Source organism: Schistocerca serialis, chromosome 3 (assembly GCF_023864345.2).
Source record: "Schistocerca serialis cubense isolate TAMUIC-IGC-003099 chromosome 3, iqSchSeri2.2, whole genome shotgun sequence".
NCBI classification, from domain to species: domain Eukaryota; kingdom Metazoa; phylum Arthropoda; class Insecta; order Orthoptera; family Acrididae; genus Schistocerca; species Schistocerca serialis.
In genome coordinates this window covers 1014806949-1014822470 of record NC_064640.1, presented here as the reverse complement: position 1 = coordinate 1014822470, position 15522 = coordinate 1014806949, and the positions used below count along the sequence as shown (strand labels likewise).

At 37.9% G+C, this 15522-nt stretch overlaps 1 protein-coding gene across 1 annotated transcript in view; it reads left to right on the top strand.

The window, feature by feature from the left end:
• The window catches only part of LOC126471476 (kinesin-like protein KIF3A), a 131741-nt gene that overhangs the window by 50869 nt on the left and 65350 nt on the right, over positions 1–15522 (top strand). The window contains exon 8 of the mRNA XM_050099679.1: positions 2136–2263. Coding sequence (XP_049955636.1) covers positions 2136–2263 — 128 coding nt within the window. The remainder of the gene's footprint in view (positions 1–2135; positions 2264–15522) is intronic.

Here is a 15522-nt window from a genome sequence, read left to right as displayed (position 1 = left end):
GACCACCTTTCTGGCAATTTGTGGACACCACGCCAATAGGAATGTTTGTCGTCTGAAGCAAACCAATCAGACACCCAATTTTCCACTTCTTCGTAGGAATCGAAGTGTTCCACAGCCAATGCATGTCCTATTGATGAAAGCAAATGGTAGCCAAGTCAGGTGAATACGGCGGGTGGGGTAGCAGCTCCCAGCCAAGTGTTTTGATTGTATCCTGAACCAGTTTTGCTTTGTGTGCAGGTGCATTGCCGTTAAAAAAAATACTTTGCCTTGTCTTCTGTCCCATTCTGGTCTTTTTTCGATCAATGCATAGTCCAAATTGATCATTTGTTGTCTGTAGCGATTAGTATTCACAGTTTCACCAGGTTTTAGAAGCTCATGATACACCACACCTTTCTGATCCCACCAGACACAGAGCATTGTCTTCTTGCCGAATCGATCTGGTTTTGCAGTCGATGTTGATGGTTGTCCCGGATTAACCCATGATTTTTCCCATTTGGGATTCTTAAAAGAAATCCATTTTTCATCTCCAGTAAGAATTCGATGCAAAATTGATTTTCTTTCATGTCTTTGAAGCAAAATTTGACAAATGGTTTTTCGGTTTTCTATCTGTATTTCATTCAGTTCATGTGACACCCATTTTCCACACTTTTGGATCTTTCCCATAGCTTTCAAATGGTCAGAAACTGTTTGTTGTGCAACATTTAGCATTGCTGCCATTTGCTTCTGACTCAAAGTATCATCTTCATCCAATATTGCTTGCAATTCGGAGTCTTCGAACTTTTTTGGTGGTCTTCCATGTCCCTTATTTCTTGCATCAAAATCATTATTTCTGAACCGTTGAAACCATCTTTTGTGTGTTGCTTCTGATAGAGCACGATCACTATATGCCTCGACAAGCATTCGATGCGAGTCTGCAGCACTTTTTTTCAAATGAAAACAAAAAATTAATGCTTTCCGCAAATCATCACTTTCTGGTACAAAATTTGACATTGTTAACATGATGAAAACATATGATGTTGTTTGTTCCTTGACTTGATGTATACTAAATATCACAGATGTCATACCAGCCAAACAAAAAAAATTAAAGCTCGTTCACAGCAAGTGTTCCCCATCGACACATTTGTATCTTAACGCTCATTTCATACTGGTACACCTGGTACATGCTAGCAAATGCTTGGTTTCCCAGCTTGTTGTTCCTGAGGTAACTTCTCCAGTGTAATTATTATTTGTAAGGGTGTCCTAAAGAAACTTAGAACAGTTTACAAAAGGTGAGGAGATTCATTTTCTATCTCATCAGTTTTGCTGATACACATTTGTAAGTTAGTAATTATGGGAACGCAGTGTGGTACAACTATCTGTGTAGTGATTGAATGGTTTTAGGGATTCTCAAGTCTTGTGGGAGCATGTAATAAGGAATTCAAAAACTATTAAGCACACTGATCATTTGATGTACATATTTTCCTTCCAGTGTTTATGAAAATATTGTATGCAGGTCCTCTCCCCCCCCCTCTCCTCCCCCCCTTTCTACATTTGTGTCTCCTGATATAGACCCTTCTGATAAACTTTGTGGAGAAATACCTCCAACTTTTCATGTTATTCTGTTCTTGCTGTCTGTCTGGTATGAACTATAATTTTATTTTTTAGAATTTTTCTTTTTTAGTAATTATTTATAAAATAGAATTAATACATTAATTGTCTTAACCTAAAACTTACTTAATGGTCTAGAAAAGATATGCAGCATTATTGCAATGGAAATGTTAGCTATTTTCACTATAATAGATAACACACATCACAGAGATTCAGCTGTGTGGTGGTTATGATGATCAGATGGTGGGAATTACACTTCTGTACAAGTTATGTAATTAGCCTGAATGTGGAAATGCATTCTGTGGAGTATGTATCCACAAGAAGGTTGTTAAAACATATACTGTTTTTTTGTAGACTCGTAAAAGCAATGTTGAATTAAAGCATGTAACTTTGTTTTTGTTATCGTATGTTGTTATGATAAAGTGGATAATCATAATAGTATTAGACTTTCCCCCCATAGTGCAGAGTTTTTTGGGACACTACAAATTTATTTTTCTCTCCATAGGTATTCTAGTGTCAGACTTTCAATGATTCTGTAAATTCCACAGGAGACGTAGATGGCAATACAGGTGCAGTGAATGAGAAAGAGAGTGAGAAAAAACAGATGAAGAGATCTCGATCCAGCAAAAGGAAACCAAGTCAAATATCAGTCACAGAGCCTGCTGCTGATAAAATCGTAAGTAGTTTGTCCTGTAAGAAGGCTCAGTAAAGGTATCCTGATGAGTCCTAGGAATTTTGCATCAGGGCCAGTTTAGAGTACCAGATATTATTATTATTTCCTTCACATTCTCAGACGTTAAGTCCGGTTAAAAATGGAGTGACGCGGACCTTGATCAAGCGTCACTTCCTTTTAACTGTACGGTATGTGTTATATTGCATTTAGGAACTTTCGGGGAATTGAACATGTATCAATAATTACGGATTTCTGTAGTTGTATATATATGTTTGGATGTAGCTGTATTGCATTGATGTACTGGTGGATATTGTGTGGTATGACTCCTGTAGTTGATAGTATAATTGGTATGATGTCAACTTTATCCTGATGCCACATGTCTTTGACTTCCTCACCCAGTTGGATGTATTTTTCAATTTTTTTCTCCTGTTTTCTTTTGTATATTTGTTGTATTGGGTATGGATATTTCGATTAGTTGTGTTAATTTCTTCTTTTTATTGGTGAGTATGATGTCAGGTTTGTTATGTGGCATTGTTTTATCTGTTATAATGGTTCTGTTCCAGTATAATTTGTATTCATCATTCTCCAGTACATTTTGTGGTGTATACTTGTATGTAGGAACGTGTTGTTTTAAAAGTTTATGTTGTAAGGCAAGCTGTTGATGTATTATTTTTGCGACATTGTCATGTCTTCTGGGGTATTCTGTATTTGCTAGTATTGTACATCCGCTTGTGATGTGATCTACTGTTTCTATTTGTTGTTTACAAAGTCTGCATTTATCCATTGTGGTATTGGGATCTTTAATAATATGCTTGCTGTAATACCTGGTGTTTATTGTTTGATCCTGTATTGCAATCATGAATCCTTCTGTCTCACTGTATATATTGCCTTTTCTTAGCCATGTGTTGGATGCGTCTTGATCGATGTGTGGCTGTGTTAGATGATACGGGTGCTTGCCATGAAGTGTTTTCTTTTTCCAATTTACTTTCTTCGTATCTGTTGATGTTATGTGATCTAAAGGGTTGTAGAAGTGGTTATGAAATTGCAGTGGTGTAGCCGATGTATTTATATGAGTGATTGCCTTGTGTATTTTGCTAGTTTCTGCTCGTTCTAGAAAGAATTTTCTTAAATTGTCTACCTGTCCATAATGTAGGTTTTTTATGTCGATAAATCCCCTTCCTCCTTCCTTTCTGCTTAATGTGAATCTTTCTGTTGCTGAATGTATGTGATGTATTCTATATTTGTGGCATTGTGATCGTGTAAGTGTATTGAGTGCTTCTAGGTCTGTGTTACTCCATTTCACTACTCCAAATGAGTAGGTCAATATTGGTATGGCATAAGTATTTATAGCTTTTGTCTTGTTTCTTGCTGTCAATTCTGTTTTCAGTATTTTTGTTAGTCTTTGTCTATATTTTTCTTTTAGTTCTTCTTTAATATTTGTATTATCTATTCCTATTTTTTGTCTGTATCCTAGATATTTATAGGCATCGGTTTTTTCCATCGCTTCTATGCAGTCGCTGTGGTTATCCAATATGTAATCTTCTTGTTTAGTGTGTTTTCCCTTGACTATGCTATTTTTCTTACATTTGTCTGTTCCAGAAGCCATACTTATATCATTGCTGAATCCTTCTGTTATCTTTAGTAATTGGTTGAGTTGTTGATTTGTTGCTGCCAGTAGTTTTAGAGCATCCATGTATAGCAAATGTGTGATTTTGTGTGGGTATGTTCCAGTAATATTGGATCCATAATTTGTATTATTTAGCATGTTGGATAGTGGGTTCAGAGCAAGGCAGAACCAGAAAGGACTTAATGAGTCTCCTTGGTATATTCCACGCTTAATCTGTATTGGCTGTGATGTGATATTATTTGAATTTGTTTGGATATTAAGTGTGGTTTTCCAATTTTTCATTACTATGTTTAGGAACTGTATCAATTTAGGATCTACTTTGTATATTTCCAATATTTGTAGTAACCATGAGTGGGGTACACTATCAAAAGCTTTTTGGTAATCAATGTATGCGTAGTGTAGCGACCTTTGATTAGTTTTAGCTTGATATGTCACCTCTGCATCTATTATCAGTTGCTCTTTACATCCTCGTGCTCCTTTGCAACAGCCTTTTTGTTCTTCATTTATAATTTTGTTCTGTGTTGTATGTGTCATTAATTTCTGTTTAATGACTGAAGTTAATATTTTGTATATTGTTGGTAGGCATGTTATGGGGCGATATTTAGCTGGGTTCGCTGTGTCTGCGTGATCTTTAGGTTTCAGATATGTTATTCCGTGTGTAAGTGTATCAGGGAATGTGTATGGGTCTGCAATGTAACTGTTAAATAATTTAGTTAGATGTGAATGTGTTGAGGTGAACTTCTTTAACCAGAAATTTGCTATTTTATCATTTCCAGGGGCTTTCCAATTGTGAGTAGAATTAATTGCTTGGGTGACTTCATGTTGCAAAATTATCACTTCAGGCATTTGTGGTATCATCTTGTATGTGTCTGTTTCTGCTTGTATCCATTGTGCATGCCTGTTATGTTGTACCGGGTTTGACCATATGTTGCTCCAGAAGTGTTCCATGTCTGTTATGTTTGGTGGATTGTTTATTTTAATGTGTGTGTTATCTACTGTCTGGTAAAATTTCTTTTGGTTTGTGTTGAATGTTTGGTTTTGTTTCCTTCTATTTTCACTTTTTTTGTATCTTCTGAGTCGTTTGGCTAATGCTTGTAATTTCTGCTTCTTTTCGTCTAATTGCCCTGTTGCTTCTTGTTGTGAGATTTTACCTAACCTTTTTCGTTTTTTTTTCCGAGATTTCATTTCTTATAAATTGTGTTAGCTGTCCAATGTCTTTTCTCAGTTTTTCTATTTTGATCTGTAGCCTGTGTTGCCATGCTGGTTTTGTGGGTTTCTTCTGTGTGTTGGTTGGTTCTGATCTCTGCCTAGTGTGTATATTTAGTGTAGTGAGTGCTCCTATATAAACCAGTAGTTGTAACTCTTCCATAGTTGTGTTTTCATTTATTTTGTTGTGTATGATTGTGTTGATAGTTTTTATTGTTGTTTCGACTTGTGGGTTATTTGGTGGTCTATGCAAGAATGGTCTAATGTCTGTATTTGTGTCTTTGTATTCTATATATGTTAGCTGAAATTTTTCTTCTATATCTAACATCTGTGTCACTTCGTGTTCTATTTGTGCTTGTTCTGGTGGCTGTCTTAAGATTTTGTTTTCCTCTGATTGTGTAATTGGTGCGTGTTGTTCTTTGTTTGTTTGCTCTGGGATGTTTGAGTCTGTTGTACTTGTTGTTTGGTTTTCTAATTCTGACTGGGGTATCCTGTTATTTTTTATTATTACACGGATCTGATCAGCTAGTCGTTGTTCTGTTAAAAATTTTAATTCTGGGTATCTGGTAATAAATGTTGTGTATACTTGTGATCTGTATCCAGTTGTGTTGGTTCCTAGGTTTGTTGCTTGGTAATAACAGAACATGAGGTGTCGATTAACTTCATCTGACCATCTCATCCTCTGTCTTTGTTTTCCTTCTAGGGTGGTTGCAGGAAGCATATCCTGCAAAACACCTCTATTTGGATTTAAATCATTTTCCAGTCGGCTAGCAGTGTCGTTACCATTGTGGGCGGGCATAGGGTTCAAGCATCGTCCCCGACCCTGACGGCGCTTGTCCGAGGCTTCTTTAGTTCTGTCCTGAACCAACTAATCACACTAAAAGGGGGTTAGCCCTATTAGTGGTTTGTTCTTTTCGTCGCCTTTTACGACTGGCAGAACATACCGGAGGCCTATTCTTTTCCCGGGCCTCCACGGGGATTATTATTATTATTATTATTAATAATATAATGGAAGGAAACATTCCACGTGGGAAAAATTTATATATAAAAACAAAGATGAGGTGACTTACCGAACAAGCGCTGGCAGGTCGATAGACACACAAACAAACACAAACATACACACAAAATTCAAGCTTTCGCAACAAACTGTTGCCTCATCAGGAAAGAGGGAAGGAGAGGGGAAGACGAAAGGAAGTGGGTTTTAAGGGAGAGGGTAAGGAGTCATTCCAATCCCGGGAGCGGAAAGACTTACCTTAGGGGGAAAAAAGGACAGGTATACACTCGTACACACGCACATATCCATCCACACATACAGACACAAGCAGACAGGATTGGAATGACTCCTTACCCTCTCCCTTAAAACCCACTTCCTTTCGTCTTCCCCTCTCCTTCCCTCTTTCCTGATGAGGCAACAGTTTGTTGCGAAAGCTTGAATTTTGTGTGTATGTTTGTGTTTGTTTGTGTGTCTATCGACCTGCCAGCGCTTTTGTTCGGTAAGTCACCTCATCTTTGTTTTTATATATAAATATTATTATTATTATTATTATTATTAGAGGAAGAGAAAAGTGGCAATTCCCCTCACCTAAACACATCAGCCAGATATACTACTAATAAAAGGGACATGTCACTGATATAAAGGAAATTCATTGATTTGCAAATGCCACTGTCTTTAATGTTCAGTGACAGTATTCATTTCAGTACTCATGAAGATAGTGTATTGTCTGTGATGTGAGTTAACAATCTGTGGAATGGTGAGCCATTTCTAAGACAGAAGCTAGTTTTTAATAATATGAGATAACAACTTCTATTAGAGTGTATCATTGTGTTATATCAGAAATGTTTTGAAGTGGTATGAGGTGTTCAAAGACTTGAAGGAATTATTCCTAATCTGCAATAGTCACATATGATAATTAACTCTTGTGTACATACTGACAGAATAAGCATCAAAACACAACTCAGCTGCATTCAGCCTTGTAAGTAGATGCAGAAAGCAGGATGTTAAACCAAATTTTCTGCATCCATCTCCATGAAGTTAGCTTTAATACACTTAGGCTCAGTGTGTTGGACTTAACAAAGATTGCAACCACATAATGCCAAAGACATTGGTCAGAGGAACAACGTGGATAGGTGTGTACTGCATGGAGTGTCATGTTCTTTGTTGCGTTGAATTTTGATGTTAAACATGACAAGGATGTGTGCATGTCTGATGAGGCAGTGAATGTGGTACAACTCCATATTTGCACTTCAGATGCCCCAATATTGCAGTGGTCAACATGTGTGTGGAACTCCATGCCACCCGAAATGATTCTTTGGCTGTGTGGAGTTTTGGAGAGAAAATTGTCATATTTTTTTCTCCTGTTGTGTAATGATGCTATTAATGACTCTTCCACTGGACCTCCTTTTGCGTGGCATGGCGCAGCAACTCGACATGGCATGGACTCAGAAAGTCGCTGGAACTTCCCTGCAGAAATATTGAACCATGCTGCCTGTATAGTCATCCATAATTGTTAAAGTGTTGTGGTGCAGGATTTTTTGCACGAACTGGCCTCTCAGTTATGCCCCATAAATGTTTGATGGGATTCATGTCAGTCAATATGGGAGGCCAAACAATTCACTTGAATTGTCTAGGATGTTCTTCAAACTGTTCGCAAACAAATGTGGCCCAGTGACATGGTGCACTGTCATCCATAAAATGCCATTGTAGTCTTGGAACATGATCTCCATGAATGGCTGCAAGTGGTCTCAAAGTAGCCTAACATCCAGAGAACCCAGTTCATTCCATGTAAACACAACCCACACCATTATGGAGCCACCAGCAACTTCCACAGTGCCTTGTTGATCACCTGGGTCCATGGCTTTGTGGGGATTGCACCACACTTGAACCCTACCATCAGCTCTTACCAAGTAAAATTGGGAGTTACCTGACCAGGCCACAGTTTTCCAGTAGTCTAGGGTCCAACTGATTTGGTCACAAACCCAGGAGAGGCACTGAGGTGATGTACTATTAGCAAAGACACTCGTGTCTGTTATCTGCTGCCGTACCCAATTAAAGACAAATTTTGCGCAGTGTCCTAATGGATACGTTTGTTGTGTCCCACATTGGTTTCTGTGATTATTTCATGTGGTGTTGCTTGTCTGTTAGCACCAAAAACTACATAAACGCCACTGCCCTCGGTCAGTAAGTGAAGTATCTTGGCTAGTGTGTTGTCTGTGGTGAGAGGTAATTTGTGAAATGTGGTATTCTGAGCATGCTCTTGACACTTTGGATCATAGAATATTGAATTCCCTAATGATTTCCAAAATGGAATGTCCCATGTGTCTAGCTCTAACAACCATTGTGTGTTGAAAGTCTATTAATAACCATCGTGTGGCCATAATCATAGTGGAAACCTTTTCACACACGTCACCTGAGTACAAATGACATGTCCATCAAGCACTGCCCTTTTGTACCTCATGTACACAATACGACCACCATCTGTATATATGCATATTGCTATTCAATGAGTTTCGTCACTCCATTGTATATTATTGTGACGAAAACAGTGCAGACATGCTGCTAATGAACAATTCCTCATTTTAGGCCAAGTCAATCATAAGACAGCAGTACATATTTCTTATGCAATTTGCATAGTGTTCCTCATGTAAAAATAGTTATAATGGTAATAATTGTGCATTTGCCAATGTGAGCGGTTTTTAATATCTTGATCCACACTACTGGTTGAGCTAAGTAATGTCTGTTGTAAATGATTACACGTTTAGCTTCCTTGATAACCAGTAGTGATGCTATATTCCAAAGTGCTCCGCGTGTACTCTGTTCTCCACAGTCATCAATACTTATCCATCTATGCATGAGCTGCACACTTTTCTCTCACGACTACCCCTTGGTGCTGTTAGTGACCACCCAAATCCTTTCAGAGTCTGTGAAACAACTCTTGTATCTGGCACCATTTGTCACCCTTCACTGATAGCAGTTACTTCTCAGGACTGACATGTTCAGATGACAAACATGTGGTCACATTTCTTGAACATTCCAGAACACATTAGCCTCACAGATCTCAGCAAGCTTCTGCTTGCTTGTTGCACTCTCTGAGAGTAGCTGTATTACTGTAGTGGCATCATAATTCCACATAGTAAGATATTAGGTATGTTAAGTGTTGTTTATATAGCTTTGAGATTGGAATATTCATACTTGTTTCCTTGCTATAGTTTTTTTGTCTTGTCACCATTAGCACTCCCTCACTGAATACAAGTAGCAATCATTTAAGTGGTGTTACGGTTTCAGAAAACTCTGTGAATTAGCTTTCATTAGTAATGCCTCATTGTTATATGTTGTTTCTCAAACAAAAATTGATGATTGAATATGTAACATGAGTACCTACACTATTGCTCAAAAGTTTTTGAACGCCCTGGAAGTAAGATAAAAAAAGGCTAGTTATCAGATACAAATACAAATTAGCCATATTGTTTTCCCAGTGTCATGCTTAGTATAACGTTGAACACTAGTGTTCCAAGTTTTTAAAAATGAAATCGTTCAAAGCATAACTTTTCGTTGTTATGCTGTTCATGTTCCAAGCATTGCATGCCACTGATTTTGTATTATGCTTGCATAATATAATCTTTCCTCACTAGATGGCATTCATAGGACCTCAATAACTCTGTAAACACGTTTACAGGTAATAAACGGGCATATAGTTACGCACGAGATATCAAGGAGTGAACTTCAGTGAGTGCTCAGTGTAAACGTCGATAATGGGATGAAGAAAGGAGCTTTCAACAGAAAACATTCTGCAGTTGTGTCTTCACATCCAGCCGGTCTTACTATGTGACAAATAGCACATCAAAAACATGTTTCCTGGGGATGTGTCCATTATACCTTGCAGAGGTGTGTGAATACGGGCCAGAATATAGACCGCCCTCGAAAGAGTAGGCCAAAAGTCACATCAAAAGGTGATGATAAATATACAGTAGTCACAAGTAAACATGGTTGCTTCAAAACTGCCAGTTTTAGCAGCAGAACTAAACCATAATAGGGAAAAGCCGGTGAGTGTAAGTACTGTGAAAAGACGTCTTCAGGCAGTGAACCTTAACGGGCATGTGGCGTCTAAGACACCATTACTGCCAGCTGTTAATAGGCAAAAGAGACTACACTGGGCAAGACAACATGAAAGTTGGACAGTAAATCAGTGAAAAAGGTACTCTTCACTGATGAATCCAAATCTGAGGTCTTTTGCACAAAGTGACACAAGTTTATTCACCACTTGCCAGGTGAACGAATGTTACACCAATGTGTATCTCCAACATTTAAGCATGGACGGATCTCTGTCATGGTTTGGTATGTTTTGGAGGTGGTAAGACTGGTGATCTTGTACAAATAAATGGAACAGTGAAGAAAGAGGATTACCATCTCATTCTAAGTATCATGCAAAGCCTTGTAGAAGACACGTGATTGGCAAGGGATTCATTCTACAGCAATATAACAACCCTAAAGACTCTTCAAAGTTGGGAAAAGCATATTTGGCAAATTTAGAAAAAAAGGAGGAACTGAAAAATATGATATGGCCACCCCAATCCCCCGACTCTAATGCTATTGGACTGCTTTGGAATCACTTTGATAGAGCAGTTAAATCAAGGCCTATTACCAACGTTCACCACCTCTGGATCCGAGTAAAAGAGGAATGGCAGCATATCACTGAGGAAACCCTGATGGAGCTGACAGCAAGAATGCCTTACGTAAGCAGAGCAGTGATTAAAACCAAAAGAGGCTGCTTTGAGGAGATTAAAATTTGATGCATATACAGGGTGACACAGAATGGTGGGAATGTTTGAAATGGGTAGTGGCTGCCATGGGTAGGTGGCAGCGCTGCGGGTTCGTGACAATTAGCGAGTAAACAGTCCGCCATTTCAGTAATCATGGCCCAGTGGAATGGACAACAGCATGCGTTAGCCATAAAAATGTTTTGTAACAGGGTGTATACGACCCGGGACAGCTGGGAGATCCAGAAAAAACCCGGGAATTTTTTCATCCGGAGAAAACCGGGAAAAACCCGGGAATTTTTTAGAATTCCAGGAATTTTTTGTTTAGTTTTCAGTTAAATTTTTGTAATTTTGACTGGTAAGAATCAATACTCTAACAAAGGATATTACTGTATCACACTACTGCAGAATAATACTGCAACAATAAAACGTGAACGAGGAAAAAAACAAAAATAAAACATAAATTGTAAAGGAAATGTGCCATATACAACAACAAAACACAGTGCTCATACAAGCATTTGCCAACTAGCAAAATGTGTCAAAGGCTTTAGGATACCATGCAATGCTACATAACAACAAATTGCCTCCGATGAGCGTGATGTCACAACTGTTTACATTAGATTCATTTTTGCAGTTACGAGTGGTCTCATGCCCATGCGCAGTTGAGTGGCATGGCTGTGTAAGCAGTCACAGCAAGCAGGTAGATGCAAACGGGAAAAAATTTTACTGCCGCGCCCAAGCTGCCAGAGTCAAGCATGCGCAGTGGCTCGGGTGCCAAATTCATATTCTTGAGGAGTAAAAACGTAGTTTCACAAAGTGCCTAGCATCCAGCGCACGTTGTTCTATCGATTACTCATATGATTTTAATGCGCATCCGTGTTGGTTTTTGAACACACTCTGTAAATTGATTTCTGAATGAATCATAACCTGTGCGGGGTAGCCGTGCGGTCTCAGGCGACTTGTCACGGTTTGCGCGGCTCGCCCCGTCGGAGGTTCGAATCCTCCCTTGGGCATGGGCGTATATGTTATACTTAGCGCAAGTTAGATTAAGTAGTGCCTAAGCCTAGGGACCGATGACATCAGCAGTTTGGTCCCATGGTAAAAAAAAATAAATAAATAAATCATAATTTGATTTTTGAATGCGTGCATAGTGTACGTGATGTCTCTGTCAGGGGAATCCTCGTCACATCTAGAAATAAACTTTCCTGCAGGCAAAAGGGGACCGGACCATACAAGCTGAGCGGAGTAAAGCCGAACGAGTGAACGCCAAATGCTGTCGATTTATTGGTTGATTGGGTTTGCGAATGATCAGCGTTGTTATAATTACTAGGGAAATCCATTGATTCAGACTACCAGACTGGAAATAAATGACTAACAGGAATAACAGGTAAGAAAGATTACGTATTATCATCTCGGTGTATCCAGGAAAATGAAATTTTTGGCCAGATCGCTACACTAGTAAGGGCCAGTTGTACAGTCCCCATCTAGCAGCCGCTTAAGTTCTATTCTGGAAGTAGTGCGGAAAATGGTTTGTAGGAACTTTTCTGACAGCTGTCCATTAATCGCCTTGTAGAACAATGAAGTTTTTTTGTCGGTTTGCTAAAGAAATTTGGCTTTTATTAATCTTTTATGCTGAGGCAGTCAACGTGTTTGAAACAAAGTGTTTAGTTCCACACTGTTGGCTAATTTCAACTGCTCACTGCATTTCAAGTGCATGTTTTGAACTTCTAGCACATATGGCATTATGCCATAATAAAGAACCAAACATGATATAATACAGTACTGGTGCTCCAAGAAAATTTACATCCTGAAGACCAAACTGAAAAGCTCAATATCAGGTCAAGGCCTACTTCATTGGGAATCAGGACATACGAATGTGCACTTTAAGCTGAATTACGCATTTTAGTATGGTTCACGAAATTCTGGTGCCCTTGGAGTATCCTCTGATGTCTTTTTTCTTTTGTGATATAATGTAAGAGCTTTTAATGTTTTACACGTACAAACATATGGGCTTCCTGTGTCATAGCGGCTGCCAAATTGCGGTGGCTCCTGTTATCTGGCGCACACAGAATAACATACTGCTAAGGGAGGGAGATAAGGTAATAAATGATCCACAAGACGTAGCAAACAATGTAAACGAGCATTTTTCAAGTATTGCAGAGAAGTTACAGCAAAAATTCCCCAAAAGAAATATAACACCTGTAAATAATGTTGCACTAAATACAATGATGTTACTTCCAATCACAGAGAATGAAGTCAATAAAACTGTTCAAACACTAAAAAATAAGAAGTCAGTAGGCTTAGATGAAGTACCAATGTGTGTACTGAAACAGTGAATAGAGTTTAAACAAGGCCCCTTAACAAATATAATAAATGAATCCTTCACATCAGAGACATTTCCAGAACAGTTAAAACAGGCAAGAGTTGTACCTTTGCTTGAGAAAGGTAATGCAGAAGACATAGAAAATTATCAGCCCATTTCCCTGCTGTCACCATTCTCAAAAATAATAGAAGCAATTATGAAAGACAAATTAATGAATTACAATCTTTTTAGTGAATTACAGTTTGGTTTCTGAAGTGGAAAAAATACAGGTCAGCCATAGTATAATTCACATAGTTTGTACTTGATGCTCTTGACAAAGATGAGTGTGTCACAGGCACATTTTTGGATCTTTCTAAGGCCTTTGATAAGTTGAACACAAGATTCTATTAAATAAATTAGAAGCATTAGGAATAAGAGGGGTAGCTAATGACTGGCTTCGATCATACTTAGCAGATAGGGCACAAAGAATAGAGATAACACATACTGCAAATAGATCTAAACATTTAGTAAAACACTTAGAACCAAAGGGGTTCTGCAACATAGCATATTATGACCAATACTATTCCTGATATACATCAATGACTTTCCCAGTAGTGTTACTCATGATGAAAAAATTCTCTTCGCTGATGACAGCAATATTATAGTCACCGAGAAAACATGAGAACTCCTTGCAGAGAAAGCAAATGAAGCTCGCAAGGAAGTTTACAATTCATCAATAAGCAATGAAGTGACATTGAACATGAAGAAAACTTATGCCATAAATGTCAGTTTGAAGAGGGAAAATGACAATGTTAAATTAAATGTAGATGGCACCTCTATAGACTGTGTTACAAATGCAGAATTTCTTGGAATGAATATTGATTCTCAGTTGAAGTGGTGTGAACACACACAAGTTCTTGCAAACAAAATGTCATCAGCATGTTATGCCTTTCAAATCCTATCATCAGTGTGTAACATGCAGTGTCTTTTAGTTACATACCATTCATATGTACACTCAGCTCTTAGCTATGGCATTCTTTTTTGGGGAACAAATGCACAAACTCCAGAAAAGAGCCATAACCAAAAATGGTAGTCAAGCTCATTGTAAAGATCTGTTCAAAACACTGGGGATTGTAACTGCTCCATGTGAATACATTTACCAATCAGTTGTACACATCAAAAATAACATTGATAATTACTGCACAAACAGTTCTGTCCATGACCATGGAACAAGAGCTAGACTCAACTTACATTTTCCAAGAAAAAATAAACATAAAACTCAAAACAGCATTGTCTACCAAGGAATAAAACTGTACAATAAATTACCAAAAGAGATAAAAGAAATTTCAAAAATACACTTATTTAAAAAGGCAGCTAAAAGTACTTGTTATGCAATACATTTTATATTTTGAAGGATTGCTTAGATAAAACAGAGTAGGGGTTTGGTAAAAAAAAAAAAAGTTATACAAATAATTAATAATAATGATTATAAAACATCCAACATTCCACATAACACCTTCACACTGTGTTTTTTCCTTATTTTTTCCTTTTATAGAAAAACTTACCCCCAAGCTATGCATTGCACAGTACTAACACATCTTCCTCTTTCTGAGCTCAACATCTCACTCATTATAGAGGGATGCTGACTCAGTTTTTCAGGATAGCAAATGGGTAGTCGTGGTACAGAAAATGACCCAGAGATAACCACTTTCTGTGTGTGTGTGTGTGTGTGTGTGTGTGTGTGTGTGGTGTTATGAAATAATGTGTGTGCAGTGACTGATAGTGAGATATGAGTGAACAGTGTGGCATTACATTATTTAATAAGTTATTTGTAAAAAAAGTATTGTATACCAGGAGTAAATCTAATGATTGTCTCTAACTAAAAGTCTGTAAATGTATGTGTATACGAATTAGCTTATTTTAAATTGGTCTAAACTTGTAAATACTTTGACATGTACTATATCCCTGTAAAAAGAGATCCAAAGATGAATAAAGCTACTACTACTACTACTACTACTACTATTATATACCCTGGCCCCCTAGATTACCAGATTTATCCGTTTGTGATTTTTTTTTTTTGTGTGTGTGTGTGTGTGTGTGTGTGTGTGTGTGTGTGTGTGTGGGGCTACCTCAAAAGCAAAGTCTACATGACTGAACCAAGAACCCTGGATGAGTTAAAACAGAGAATTCAGGATGCAATTCACAGTATCCCAGCTGAGATGTTGCAGCGGTCAATGAGGAATCTCAACAGCAGATTTCAGGAAAGTATTCATACAAGAGGACGCCATCTAAAGGATGTAATTCTTAAAAAATGATAAATGCCATCAGTGTTTCGTAAATGGCAAAGTTGTAAGATTTCAATTACTATGAATG